General features: G+C 39.5%; 1 protein-coding gene across 4 annotated transcripts in view; it reads left to right on the top strand.

Moving 5' to 3' along the window:
* Nucleotides 1–14,536, top strand: part of Sima (HIF-1 transcription factor component sima) — a 32,315-nt gene extending 17,779 nt beyond the window's left edge. For 3 of the 4 annotated variants that reach the window (XM_070666477.1, XM_070666475.1, XM_070666474.1), the window contains exons 8-14: nt 7,186–7,636; nt 8,368–8,617; nt 9,093–9,442; nt 9,531–9,769; nt 9,917–10,068; nt 10,234–10,778; nt 12,452–14,536. In XM_070666477.1, coding sequence (XP_070522578.1) covers nt 7,186–7,636; nt 8,368–8,617; nt 9,093–9,442; nt 9,531–9,769; nt 9,917–10,068; nt 10,234–10,778; nt 12,452–12,781 — 2,317 coding nt within the window. In that variant the 3' untranslated portion in view covers nt 12,782–14,536. The remainder of the gene's footprint in view (nt 1–7,185; nt 7,637–8,367; nt 8,618–9,092; nt 9,443–9,530; nt 9,770–9,916; nt 10,069–10,233; nt 10,779–12,451) is intronic. The other variant, XM_070666476.1, reaches the window with a different exon arrangement.
* Nucleotides 14,537–14,663: the final 127 nt, after the last annotated feature.

Here is a 14,663-nt window from a genome sequence, read left to right as displayed (position 1 = left end):
GCAGTCTATATTTAGCGAACAAAAATTTCGAAAGTAAAATCTTTAGAGTTATACAAATTCTATAAGTAACAGAGCAAAACGTTATTCTCTCTCTCTCTTTCTCTCTTTTTTTTATTATTTTATTAATTTTAGATTCATGTGTAATCATTGTTGGGACGCAACGTGTTCATAATTAATTTTTATTATTCCGCTAAAATGCATTTTATATAATGTGTACGGCATTTGCTGTTTGATCGATGCTCACGCGCAAATGCGTGCGTCCGTAAATTATTCTTAATACATCGCATCGACTAGCGTAACGCGTGTAGCGCGACTACTGGGATTCGAGGTGGATAACGAGCGAGACGCACGAGCAAAATTCGCAAGGTCTGCCGTGACGATGTGACTTCGCGAGTCAAGCTCGTCAAGTCGCGATTAGCATATCGAATACCTGAATGACGAGAAAGAGAAAGAAAGAGGGAGCGAAAGAGAGAACGAGGCACAACGACTCGCGACTGCAACCACACGACGTAACTTGGCCAGTGCTTTTTAGACCGCCGCGGCGGCCTAAACGCTACGTAACTCGCGATTCTGGTTCGAGCGTTCGCGCGTCCACGCTCTCGTGAGCTCTCCGCTCACGAAATCGACAGTCGAGAGCTCCAGAGGGTCCCGAAATGCCCTGAAACTTGGAAGAAATCCAGAGGATTAAATACCCAAAGAGTCGTAAGAAAAAAAAAAAAAAAAAAAAAAAAAAGGGGGAAAGAAATATTCCACGCCACGAGAGTTTGAGGATCCATCGATTCGCAGACTCTCGAATGCCGGAAGATCTAAGGTGTGAGTGAAGCAAAAGCTTTTCGGGATCCAGGTTTCGAAATTGTTCGCTCAGAAATATTAATGTTTAAAGATCAAAAGGGAGAAGAACGTATGAACACTCGCGAGTCCGAAATCGTAAAGTTTACTCTCGAAAATCCAAAGTTCTGCGTGGTTTAATATTTAAAGATCAAAGATCGAAGATACTTGACTCGCGATCCCGAGGAATCTAACGAATCGTACGTGAGTGGAAGATTGACGGCGCAATGAGATGGCACGCGGTCGTGGAATCTTTTCTTCGGTCAGTATACGTTTCAATTCGTTTGATATCACGAGTTTCCGTCTAATTCGACACACTTGAGTCGGTCGATCACGAGAGGCATTTGGATCAAGGTCCAGATATTCGCAGGTGAGGAACGGACGGTCCGATCGTTTGAGCCGATCGGCCGAGATGGACCGATACATCTCCCGCGTTACGTCGTCGATTTAATAACGGAGCCGAACCTCGGGGACTTTTGGCCGGATTCCACTACGCGAGCATCCGCTGGCAGCGCATCCGCGAATTCCGCGTGCGGCAACTCTCCGATTGCGCAATCAGCGTGATTCTCCGATCGCACGCATCCTCCTTCCTCTCGCCGCTTTGATCTTCCGCGTATCGCGCTCGCTGGACCACGGATCTACGTCCGCGCAAGTTGATCGTTCCCGCGACTCCGCACGCGGTTATTTACCCCTTTTCGCCGCTGGGATTAGACTCGACGTCTAATAATAACGAGTGAATTATTGGCGACATTTTCGCGACAAAATAACACGACCGTTCGCGTGCAATAAAGATCGCGTGTGAAGTTTTACGACAAGGTTGCATGTGGCATTAGTGATACTGATCAATAACAATAAATCCGGCATTTTAAAACCGCGACGCCTAACTATTTTTCTCGCAACGTGCGAAGTTGTTAACTTTTTTTTTTTTTTTTACATTAAAGATTATTACAGAAAAAAAATTGTTTTTTTATCTTTGAAGTGAAAAGAATATTTCTAGCGTTGTCCCGCGAGTTATTTATGCAGATTGGAAGGTTTAAAGGAAGAATCACGAGTGTTAATGTAATTCATAATTGTGCAGAGAACTGTCTGTAATGAGTGTTGAGGCTGAGTGAGCGACGATAAGAATTGTCTCGGCGGGAGGGAAAGAAACCGCAGGTACGCGGGAAAAAAAAAGAAGTCGTCGACGAAAAGAAGGTTCCGCTGATAACAAATAAATCCCGTAACGTACAACGCTCGAGATCGGACCCGGCGAAGTTACAATTTGTTATCGTGTTCTAATCGTTACGTAACACCTGGCGGCGGGCGATGATAGGTGTCCGCGAAAGAAAAAGCATCGGCATTGTGCTCGTTGAAGCTGACGCGCGTTTCGTAAAGATCGCGCGGTCCTCTTCTGTACGAAGAATGAAGCAACGAAAAAGTGTCCCGTGGGTGCTTTACGTCTCTCCACCGCGGAGATCGCCCTGGGAGACGTCGACGCCGCGACGAGATCAACGTGTATTTACTTAAGAATAATAAGCTCGTTATTGGCACGGGGTTTTTCCGCTCCGCGATGAATTCGCGCGTCCGTATTTGAAAGCTTCGCGGCCTGACGCGCGTGCTAAATCTCGCGCTGGCAACGGTACACGTCCAAGAATTAAAAGTGCATCTGGGCACGCGGGGGATTATGCACGTCGGGAACTGGACCGAAACAACGCCTGTAAACATGGGCGAGACCCTGGCCTCGCCTCGTTGTCTAAGCGCTAAACGTGGTCCATTTCGAGCTTTATGAAGACTTATTTATGTTTCGCGAGACCTCCCCCGCGTATTCGGCTTTGAATAACGTCTGAGGATGACTCGATTCACGCTTACACGTAGAAATATTATGCAATAAATTGTAACAACGACCATAAATTGAGATGATTATCAAGAGAACCGACGTAAATTAACGTTTTGTTTCCGCGCACTTAATTCTAACGTTTATTGCAGCCGGGAGATTTATTCGCGTGGTACCATAAGCTCTCTCCTCGTCTTGCTCGTCGAAACCGTCGTGAATTTAAAGATAACGGAGGAAGTGAAGGAAATTCGGGAAAAGAACGATGGTGAAATTATAATGACGGATCGTTTTGATTGATGTTGCGAGATCAACTCAGGTGATTCGGCCGCGCCATCGACCTCGAGATTCTCGAGAGCCGTGGCCAACTTAGTTGGTGCACTCCACGATTGTCTCGACAAACTCACAACAAACCACTCAAGTTTCGCGCACACCCGATCGTTGGAGATCGGGTTGAGTTAGGTGCGGGTTAAATATGCGCCGGGTGTCGGGAAAAGATTAAAAATAGAATGACGGCTTGCGCAAGTGAACACGTGGGACTCTTCTGTCTATCCTGTCGCTCGCATTTTCCCGCGAAGTTTCGCTTAATCTGCGATTCGACTGGACTTTTCGGCGATAAAAAAAAAAAAAAACCAATTTGCCACTCTGTCTCTCGCAGAAATCCGGCAATTTTGACGATTTACGTTCTCGTTGAATTCGATTACAGCATCCCTATCTATATTTTAAAACTTGGTACTCGTTTCTTAGCGCGTTGTGCGTGCACTGTGAACATTTGTGACCTCGGAGTGCTCGCTTTGGGACCGATAAAGTTACTTACTGCTCGCGAGACAGATGGAGAACAGCGGGCAAATCTTTTATCACAGCAGAAGATGTAAATCCGTAAAAATTCGGAATCTTTCAGATGGTCACGTAAAAATTGTCACCGGAGGTCGGATACTGAAAGAGTTCGTAATATTTGTTTAACGATATACCACCATTTACGACCAAGTCCATTAAAAGATATTTCGTCATCGTTGGTCAACTTCGATTGTCGCGAATGCTCGTCAGTCAATTTCGGAATTAAATTGTCCGCAGCGGAAACACGGTTGCTTATCGCAAAAAAAGTTCATTAGCACCCTTCAAATGTTATTTATCAAATTATTGCACCTGACGTTTAACTCGTGAATTATTTTAAAGAACTATTAAGTTTTAATATGTATAAAATTATCGAGTCGCTTTTCATTAAACTCTTTCGGCGGAAAAGTTAAGCGCTGTCACAAAGTGCATTGACTCGCGTCTCGATGCAGCAGTTTATGAAGACGTTCTCGATTGAAGAGTCTCGTGACCGGTTCGCTCGCGAAAAGATTAATTTTACCAAGTTCTATTATCCGCGCGTGAAACGTACACGTAAAAGCGTCGTTTCTCTCCTTGAAATTATGTCCAATCGAGAGAGCGAATGGATAAATGTAGGCTATTTCAATAAATGCGCGTGCGAGTCCTCGCCAGTCGCCGACGGGAAAAAGCAAAGCGGCGAGTAATTTTTATTTTATAAAAAAAAAAAAAAAAAAGAGGATGAAAAATGCATGCAGGAGGGTGTATAAAAATGCAAATGGTATAAGATAAAATTAATCGACATTGGGTACAAGTAAAAATCGCCGATGTTACGGTTCAATGGTTCAGCCATGGGCCTAATTTATATTTGTCTTTGTGGGGCAGTTATCTTATCGCGCATTCAAGTTCTCAGGCTTACTTCACGATTGATGTTTGTGCCGAGATATTTTCAAGCCGCAGATAACGAGCCTTTCGTTCCTTTCCCCGCCTATTCTTTAATTCAAGCGGATTTTCAACGCACACGCGTGCGAGATCTTCGCGATTTGATGCGTGCGTGTAGGATTTGTATCGCGTACGCGCGTTCCATCGCTGCGCCTCGCGCACGCATTTGGGATCCGCTGGTCAATTTGCGACAATTACCGAGCCGTTGCGACCGGTTAAAGTCATTTAGTGTCCGCGTAGATACGTGCACACGACGAACCGTTCGCGACGAATCTCGCCGGCGCGGCGGCCGCGAAAGGCATACAGCGAATTCGCGGATAAATACACGCACGTGCGAACTAACGGAACCGCGATCGAAGATCTTATCTCGCGATAAAAAATCGGATACGCGCCTCAAAGTTAAAAAATTTAAAAGAAAATTAATTATTTCAACGTGACGCAACTTCGAGGAATTTTATCGTCTAAATCGAGGATGTATTAATAAAATTAGCAGCGAGCTGTAAGTAATTATCATGTAAACGAATGCCAGGGTGATTCCGTAGTCTAAGGTCAAAGTCGCGCAAAGTTTCTCTTTAATTTTGCAGTCTTTTTTACAAAATTTTAATTGAGAAAAATGGTAAACGGATATTTTTTTTTTACAATTTTGCCGGGCAGGGTTGCAAGCATTAAATCAAGCATACGTGATTTTGTTACGTCCGACTGTATAAAATAACGCGCGGTAATACGATGAGCTAAAATCGCAGCAAACTGTCCGTGAAAAATCGCGTTCTGAAAATAATCGAGGTTCGCGAGGGCCAAAAGGGTTAATTCTGCATGGCGAAGCAAGCTGTGCGTTGCTTATACCGATATACACGTTCGGGTTATCTCCAGGGTTAAGGTCGGGTTAGCTTGGACTGTGCTTCGTGTGATCGGAGAAAAATGTAGGCGTAATCGCGCCTACTTGCGAGACCTATTATGCCGAAAGCACGGCATTAAACGATTAAATTTGGACTCTCTTCCTCTTCTTTCAAGAGAAACAAAAACTTTGAAAAAAAATTAAAAATTACCGCATTTAATTTCCCACCGACTATGCAATTTTTCGTGGATTTGTTTTACGTTTTTTAATTGGCTCTTCGCGTTTTTTTTTTTTTTTTACTTGTTGAGAAAGTTTTCTATTGCTGGCGCTCTTTATTCTCCTTTTACTTAATTGATCTTGTATGTGGAAGTTCTTGTACGTTCCTATTTAAAAATTAATCAACCGATACACTTTACAGTAGCGAGGTCGTGCACGTTGATGAATCAATGTGTGTCATACACACGCAAACGCTGTCGTGACGCAAGACAGATGACTTATAGTCTATATCGCCTTATGATTTTAGAATCAACGTCGGTTAATCTACCTCGCTAGGTGTGTCCTGTCAGTCATCGAGCAAACCTTTGAAATTCGCGTGAGAATTCCGAAGCGGAACTAAGACCGACATTTCGGAGCAGTCTGTCGTTCCAGTTCTTTTTTTTTTTCTCCAGATAAGCTTACAAAGTACCTTACATTACAGACCCACGATCGTTTTAAAACAGCGAAAAATCGGTCGGGGAAGCACGATGCGTGGAAAGAGGCATTGATTAGCGGCCACGAGTTGCCGGTTATATAATCTTGTGATTACAGAATTCTTTGCTTTCCGTCTCGAGCCGAAGAGATGCACGGCCACACTTGGCGACAACGGAGTGGAAAGAAAGAGAGAATGTGAGAGTGAAAGGGAAAAATAGAAAAAAATAGCATAGCGAAGAGCATGAGAATCCGAGTGAATGCTGGATGATTCTGAGACAGCGAGAGTCGGTGGAGATAGTAATGTGTGTGCATCGCTTGGAGCGTGTTACATGGCATATGCGTGCATCTGCAGCTGAGAATTAAAGTGCAAGGTACAAAATCGTTTAAAGATTTGATAAAAATTCTGCATGTAAATTTTTTTTATTAAAAAGACAGAGTCGGGCATGAAAGATTTAATATGATAAAAAATAAAGAAAACTGATAAATTATTGACTTTATTAAAAATCTATCGAGATGACCGCGTTTTCCGACGTTCTATTCATGTATCATTAAAAAAATAATTGAGATTGACGTGTGTTTAAACACTATGAGCTATCAGCTTTTTCGCTCATCGTCCCCGAGAGATTTTTCGCCACGGCTTTAAACATTTCGTCCCGTGCCGATTTTAAACTTCCGGTCGTCGTGCTTGCTCAATTGACAGCTGCCTATGCATTTCAGATGTTGTCGGACGGCACCGAATGGTTTCGTGAACATGCACGTGCTTGCGTACGGAACATTTCGTGATAGATAGAAGCCAAGCTTTAGAATATCGTGCACGCGTGATTTCGCGATTGATAAACACCCAAGTGTGCGCGTATCGCGTGCTGTGTGTCGTAACGCGGTATCGTACGACTGTCAGTCGTTTGATAAGAATGCCGACCACGTTGATCGTTGAAAAGGAATTCTAGCAAATCGCGCGCGTTTCCATGTGTGAAACCGCAGCAGCGGAAACAACGAGATGAACATTCATTAGTCTCAATGCGATCGTCGGTGGGCGTTTTAGTTTCTGCGAAGAGAAAGCAGAGTCTCGTTTCTGAAAGACTGCGCAACCCGTTGAGAGAATTAAATTTAAATTAAATCAAATAAAAATTGAATCGTCGAGATGAACTTTCTGGGACGTTGTTTCTCCTTGGCGTTGATCTTTTACGATCTTCCTAGCCAAGGATCGGATCAACGTGACCCAGGATGAGGGCATATTATCCACGCCGGCGGCTCGTGATTTTCCTTACAGTGGGATCGAGCACGAGGATGAGGTGTACAGCGTACGTCAGTTGGCCGCGCGTGACAGCGGCGCCGATTTGGTGAAGATAGAGAGACCATTGCCGGTCCCGGTACCGGCCGGTGGTGGTGCGTCGACGACGGACTCGAGCCAGGTATCGTTGAACAACGAGAAAGAGACTCTTGCGGAGAAGGCGGTCGTCGACGACGAATCCAGAGACGACGATCGGCCGTTCGCCGTGACCGCATCGATCTTCCGACCGGCTGACCAAAAGAGCGGCTGCAAGGACGATCCACCGAAGGACCCCGCTTTGCCGAAGAAAAAGCTCTTCGCCCAGGAGGAAAAGGCATTCGTGCAGGCTCTTAAGGAATCCCTGGAGGAGTCCATTAAAGAATCACTGAAGGAGAACGACCAGCCGAATTGCCGGCAGTCCCTTGCTAAGAAAACGCCCGTTGTCTTTCAGGTACGGCATTTTTTTTATACATATACATATGTACAAGCGACCAGCTTTTACTTCTTCCACCTTTGAAATAGATCTTTTAAAATTTTTACCAAAAAATTCGATATTGAAAACTATCGTCGAAAATAGAATGGATTTATTTCAAACTTGATCGAAATAGTTAACAAGAGAAAACAGAGATTGATATGTGCGCGCGTAAATTCTTATCGTATTGTTATGTAATAGTCGCAACTTTTATTTTGAGACTTAAAATAATATCGGAATAATTTTCAAATTCTTTATCTGTTATTCTCTATTGGAAATGTTTGTTGGGTCAGTATCGTTTATCAGTACGTAATCCCATGCTTGTGCATACTCGTTATCATTTTAGAACGATAAAATAAAAATATAGAGAGGCTTCTCTTTTTCTCGAAGAAAAAATATGTTTTGGGCTAAGCAATCAGTGCAGTGAAAATATACCAGTATGGTGCTTTGCAGAAATAAAAAATTATTTTAACAGCGTGAAAATAATTGTAATAAAAAAATGGTGCTCGATATAAGAATCTGAAGAGATTAAATAATTTTCAAGTGCCTATTAGTCACTCGTTTTAGTTTGAGCACTTTAATCCAAGTGGTTTCCATAGGAAGCGTCGATGTGGAAAGCTGGACGTCTGTCGCTCTTATCTCGAAGCTGTAATAACACATCTTTGGCCTCTTCCCCTCTAGATTGATCGTGCGATCTATCTTTGTTACAGGATAAACCGACGGTGGTACGCGATTCTTCGTTCAGTGCTGGACACCGCGATCGTCCACAGTCGGTGACGAGGCAACTCTTTGCGCCGCTCGCAACCGTTGTGCAACAGCAACAGCAGCAACCACAACAAGAACAACAGCCGCAGTTATCCTGCCGACCACAAACGGCCACAGCGAGCATTTTCGCGCCTCGCACCGAGGACATGAACAAGGGCTTCTTGACTTTCAGCGAGGATCAGCCGGGTCTCACCAGTGTGTATTCCCCTCCGAAATCAACTCAAATCTTTCTAAACGAAGGCCAGAAAAGGAATACAGACCCTTTTTATTGTCAATGGGATATTCTCGCGAGAAAAAAAGGCCCGAGGGAAAATGATAAGATATGACGCGTGAATCAAGAATTATTTATCGTTCTCTAACGGAGTGCGAGTTCTGTGAAAATTGTGCTCGAAGGAAGACATATTATGAGAAATTTACGTGATGATTAATTATCACGCGATTTCTCATTTTTCTACTTCGTTTTGTTTTCGACTCAATCATGTCGGATTTAGTTTAGTTGTTTAAAGTGAAAAATAGAAAATCAAGCGTATTGATTTAAATGTCTTCAAATTTTCTTGTGATTTATCGTGATTTTTTAATGATTTTCGAGGGTATTTTTCTGCTTGGCCGACGTTTAATTGAATAAAAAAAAAAAGGATATGGGTTTATTTAAACTTTTCGCATTTCGCAGTGTTGAAGGACGAGCCAGATGACTTGACACATCTCGCACCCACGGCTGGCGACGTGTGCGTACCTTTGGAAGATACTCCCTTTCTGTCGGATATGCTCGACGAGTTTATTTTCGGCAACGATCACTATAGCTGTCCCTTGCTGAGTCCAGGCGATACTTTAACGCCAGAATTACGTTCCACGGATCTTTCGAGCTCTCTCAAGGAGACAGATCTGGTGGACTCTGCTACGAGAACGAAAGATTCGGTTGATCGTCTGGCTGACAGCGATCCTTTCATGTACGGCGATTCACCTGGAAGTCCCTGCATCGACCCGAGTACCGTGTCGTCGTCCCTCTCCAAATATCGGCAAGTGAGTGGCAAAGAAATTTATTAAAAGTCTATCTTCAATTTTTTATAAAAAATATAACGTGCATTACAACGTACGATGATTATTTCAGAGTCCGGAACGTAGTGTGGATTCATTGGGTAGTCCAACAGGAGGAAGCGGTGGCGATGGACTCTCCGAAGATGAAATGCTTATGTTAGGTATCAGCGATAATATAGGGGATGAAGAATTGGCACTTAGAGCACCCTATATTCCGATGTCGGACCAAGACGAGGCTCTAAATCTGCTTATTAACGATGACATGGTTATGTGGGGCTCATCGCAGTCTATCGATAAAGGATCATCAAAGTGGTGAGTGCCACATTAGATCTGATTATTAAAATAAAAAATTTGTAATACTAATTATAAACGCAAAATATAATAAAATAAATTATTGCGTAATCAAGAGATTTAACAAATTATACAGATATATTTTATTTTCTACTTTTTTCCCGGCAGGTTATTTGACGATCGAGAGCAACGTAATTCTGATTCCAGTCTGGCTCAATTGTTACGAACCGATCAAGCAGTATCGCGACGATATAACGATCACGGTGGAGGTTTATTAAATCCAACACAGATACTGGGGCAAACATTCAGGAAAAGTAAGAGTACGCCCGTTTCTTCGTTTATTATTTTATTTACTTTTTATATTAATATTAATGTAATTTTTTTTTTACTTTTTTAATTTTATATTTGATTGGATACAGGTTGACGTTTACAATTACAGAATATATCAACAAATATAATTAATACGCTTTATTTTGTACTTTCAGATGTAGTTTTCGAGTCCGATCGATTTTCCTCTAATCAGGAACGTCCTAATAAACGTATTCACTCCGGATTTAATACGGATTCGGAGACCGAGTACAAGCGTCTTAAGTGTGAAGATTTGCCTTTCAAGCGTATAGAGCTCGAAGATACTCTATTAACGAAGCAACAACGGCTATCTACAATGCTTCACAAAAGATCATCTACAAGTCTCAATAATACTTGCGGCAGCCAGCTTCTGCGGCGTCTTGTCTCGACGCAGATACCGAGCATTGCGTCGCAGACAACTTTGCCCGACGGCGATAATATTTGCGGTGATGGTGAACGTTGCTACGAGGACATTTCGAAGCAGCGTGCCCGCGTTCTCGACGACATCATCGACTTTGTCGAAACGGAAAGTGATCGCGGTGGGGGAGGAGGTGGAGGCGAAAATCGCGGCAGTATCAATAACGGCCTAGACAAGATCGATGTGACGAATCGAAGGAGAAGTTCTTCTTGCGGTACTGATGGCAACAGTGTACTAATGAATCTCCTGGTTTCCGGCTGCGACGTGAGTGCGGGATATGTTTGCTTGGTGAAGCCAAAGCCGACGGCGAAGGGTATCGGAAACGCGTGAGAATGCTTCTTAAAAGAAGTAGGTGTTCAAAGTCAAAAGACGGTGAATACTAGTTTTCGTGTCTGATCGCGATCTCGAATCGATGGAAATTCTTCCTACTTTTTATACGTCCGCTTGTTTCTTGAGCTTGTGTCCGTAAGCACCCTGATCGCCTGAGGCTTTGAGATGAAGTAAGAAAGAGAATAAAGTGTTGCGCGCCCTAAAAGAAAAAGACGCAAAATAATATAGTTGCGAGTTGCAGGTCGAAGAAAAGGAAGTTTAAACAAGCGAGGTAGTTTTGTTTAGTCGTTTAATTCTAAAATGCACTGCGTTGAATGTTTATCTTAGATACAAAAGTGTATTGTATATATTATATATATACAAGTATATAGTTTAGATAAAACTAATGCTTTTACGTATATTAAAAGTGAATATAACATATGTAATGAGAAAAAGAAAGAAAAAGAGAAACTTAAAGAGAGTTTCACTATAAAATTTTTAGAGTTGTATGCGTGATTAGATTATATTTAAATTATACAAGCAGTGTTGCTTTGTGGAGTGCATCTTAGGATTAAACGAATTGTATTTTAGAGCCACGTTATGTACACAAATTGCGAAGTATATGGATATGTTGATTGAAAGTTATGAAAATACATGGAACATCGAATGACTTTTTCAGCTGCGTTTCGTTTCCTTCCACCGTTGTCCTCCAACGTCCACGATTTGTTTATAATTTTTAATTTTACATCAATTTTACCAAAATTTATCATCGCGAACCAAATATATAACAAAATTAAATAACTTTATTTTATTGAATTAGCAACTAAAGATTTAAAACTCCAAATCTTTTCAAAGTAAAAAGTAATTTTTTTAATAAAAAAAAAATATATATATATTTATTCTATTTGGACACTTTTGTTTAATAGTGTTGAATAATAATTTTATTAATTTTTTTTCTCTTGTACTTATCTTTATATATTAATTACGTAGTTTTAAATTTTTTTATATTTTTTATGGATAATTATAAAAAATGTATTAATGTTATTTGTTTATTATTAATTGATTACACATACTTGTTTATCAAATTTTCTACTTGATAATAAAGATTATGATTACAAGGTGCCTATCGTCTTTCATGATCTATACGAAGCTTACTTTGTCAAGATCACGCGAAACGATAGTCACAGTCGTTTTGCTCGACAATGGCTTATTTGCATTTATTAGATGCTTCGAAAGTCACGCAAGCACCAAGAAAAAGCCTCCAAGAGCGTTTAAAAGAGGTTTATCACTTAACACGCCACTTATCAGTATGATCTCCTTCTTTGCTCCTTTTCTTTTCCCACGAAACGCAGCAACTTCATTTTCTTTACGTTAAATAAAAAGAAACAAATTTATTTGTTAAGTACTTGAAATTTCATTAACAGAGTTTTGTATATACATATAAAAAATATAAAAAGTTAAATACGGACATTTATTATATGTATATAATAAAACAAAAAAAATCTTAATTTTACGAGTTAGTTTTAAGTTAGATATCTCTTTAGGTAAAAGTTAAAGCGCAACATTTTGGCTCTTAATTGCCAAAGTTTGCTCTGGCAGTAATAGTAATTTTATTATATCTTTTTTAGGATCCTCTGATGAATTCTCGGAATGTGCCAACTTTATTATCGAGGAACTTGACGACCCCGTTATCTGTCAACGTAGATAATCAGATGGTACCGCATTGCGATAAAACGGACGTTGCATCCTTGCCTGATCACCTTAGTCCAGACACCAGGAAACATTTGATCGGGTCTTTCACCGGCGGCAGCAGCGGAGGTGGAGACAGCAATATTGTTTCGCCTACGACATCCGCGATGGTTTCCTTTGATGGTTTCGACTACGATGGATCCGCAGGTTTACTCGAAGTGGGACCAGATCTACTCGAAAACATGCTGTTGGATCGAAGTCTAGTGTGATCCATCGCGATATGATTTATGCGGACACGTTAGAGAATCAGTCCGCTTTGATTAGAGAAATTAGAAGCTGGATTTGTTCAATGTTCATTTTGTTTTAGACGTAAAAAGTGCCACAAGTGTTTTTTTTTCTCCTTTGCTTTTATGATACAATTCAAATAATTAATGATGTATTTGTATCTATTTAATTGAGGTACACTAATTCATTTTAAATCTTCGTTACAATTAACTGTGGATCTTATGCAGAAGTAGAGAAGGAAAAAAGGAATTAAAGTAGAAAACGGAGAATCCTGCTTTTAATTTCTGTATGTAAATAGTCATGTAATTCCCGGTGCTCTTTAATAATTTGCTAAGTAGCTAAAGGTTGCCAGAAAGAGTAAATGCGGCGCAATTTATATTATTAGGTATTCAAGAAGACATTCGCTCGATTAATGTGAAAATGACGTGATTCGAGAAACTCAAATCAATATGTTAAATCTATATATTAATAATTGATATTTTTATAGTAATCTTTTTATAATAATTTCTTTAAGCAGCTCAAATCACGTCACTTCAACGTTTAATCGACTTTTTTTTTAATATTGTTCTTTGAAATTTGAGAGCAAGTGTTTAACAAGTATGTTAATAAATTTTTATAAATTAAGCAATTAATTTGTGCATACTGAGAGACGAGTTAGGTTTGGAATGATGCTCTGTTGTAAAAATGAGAGTCATATCTTTCGGTCGAGTCGCTATATCATTTTTATTAATAAAATTTTAACATTATAAAAAAAAACAGGCATAATAAAGTGTGCATAATTACCAAGAAAAGTGAAATAGTAGATAAGGTGTTATTTATTGGTAATAATAATTTTTACTTTAAAATTTACAATATTTCAAGTTTTTACTGGTCTTTATAGAAAGATAATAATCTGGGTTTGTAAGAATAATTGAAAAATTGATTAAAACCCGATAGAAAAATAATGTTATAACTTTTTAGCGACTCGGCCTGTTTTCTTTCTTAAAAATTGTATATAAACGAGTGCATTTATGTGCATTGACATGCAAATTTGTGCATATACATATATTATTAATTGATTAAGTAGGACACTCAATGAATAAAATAGAAGAGAGAAGTGTGAGAGCGATAAACGGGTTTACATAACATTGTTTTAAAATTTGAGAAAGTACTAATTAAAAAATCGTGGAAACTCTTTTCATTAATTTTATTATTTCTTTTAAAGGCATGTAATACCCCAAAAGCAAAAGCTGAATATTTCTGCGACAGCTTTTTTTTTATATATCAATGTAACTTAGTTTTAACATTCCTTATGACTATGCGTTTTATATTTTAATTAAATAAATGATATTCAGGTATTAGACTTTACACTTGAATTTTTAAAATTGGTATCATATTTTTAAACGTTACAATGCCAATTTTTTTATCATTGCTAACTGCTGTCGTTTTTATTTTTTATTATTACTATTACAATAATTTCTATTTAATCAAAATTTTATTTGTTGCTACTACATCGTGATTACTCGTTGTATACGAATAATTAAGATTATGTTTGTCACTATGATTATTGTCATATATATTCACACATGTATTTTTTTATTATAATTTTATTATTTTAATAGATTATTGTATACATATACTTATAACTTTAACGATACTGTAATAACGTTGAATTAATAGGTAGTTGATTGATGGTATGCTGTGGATACAAAAAAAAAGGTTAACCATTATTTAGAAATAAATAATATTTCTAAAATTGAGTTACACGTTTTTTTATTCAACAAACTTACAAATTTTTCTAAATACTTTTAAACGCATTTTTAGTAAGTAATTAAATTCAATTTAAAACTATGCTTTTACTTATATTTTAACTCATTTATATCATAA

Source organism: Cardiocondyla obscurior, linkage group LG15 (genome assembly GCF_019399895.1).
Source record: "Cardiocondyla obscurior isolate alpha-2009 linkage group LG15, Cobs3.1, whole genome shotgun sequence".
Taxonomy (NCBI): Eukaryota; Metazoa; Arthropoda; class Insecta; order Hymenoptera; family Formicidae; genus Cardiocondyla; species Cardiocondyla obscurior.
Note: the sequence above shows the minus strand (reverse complement) of the source record. Positions and strands in the feature narration are given on the sequence as shown.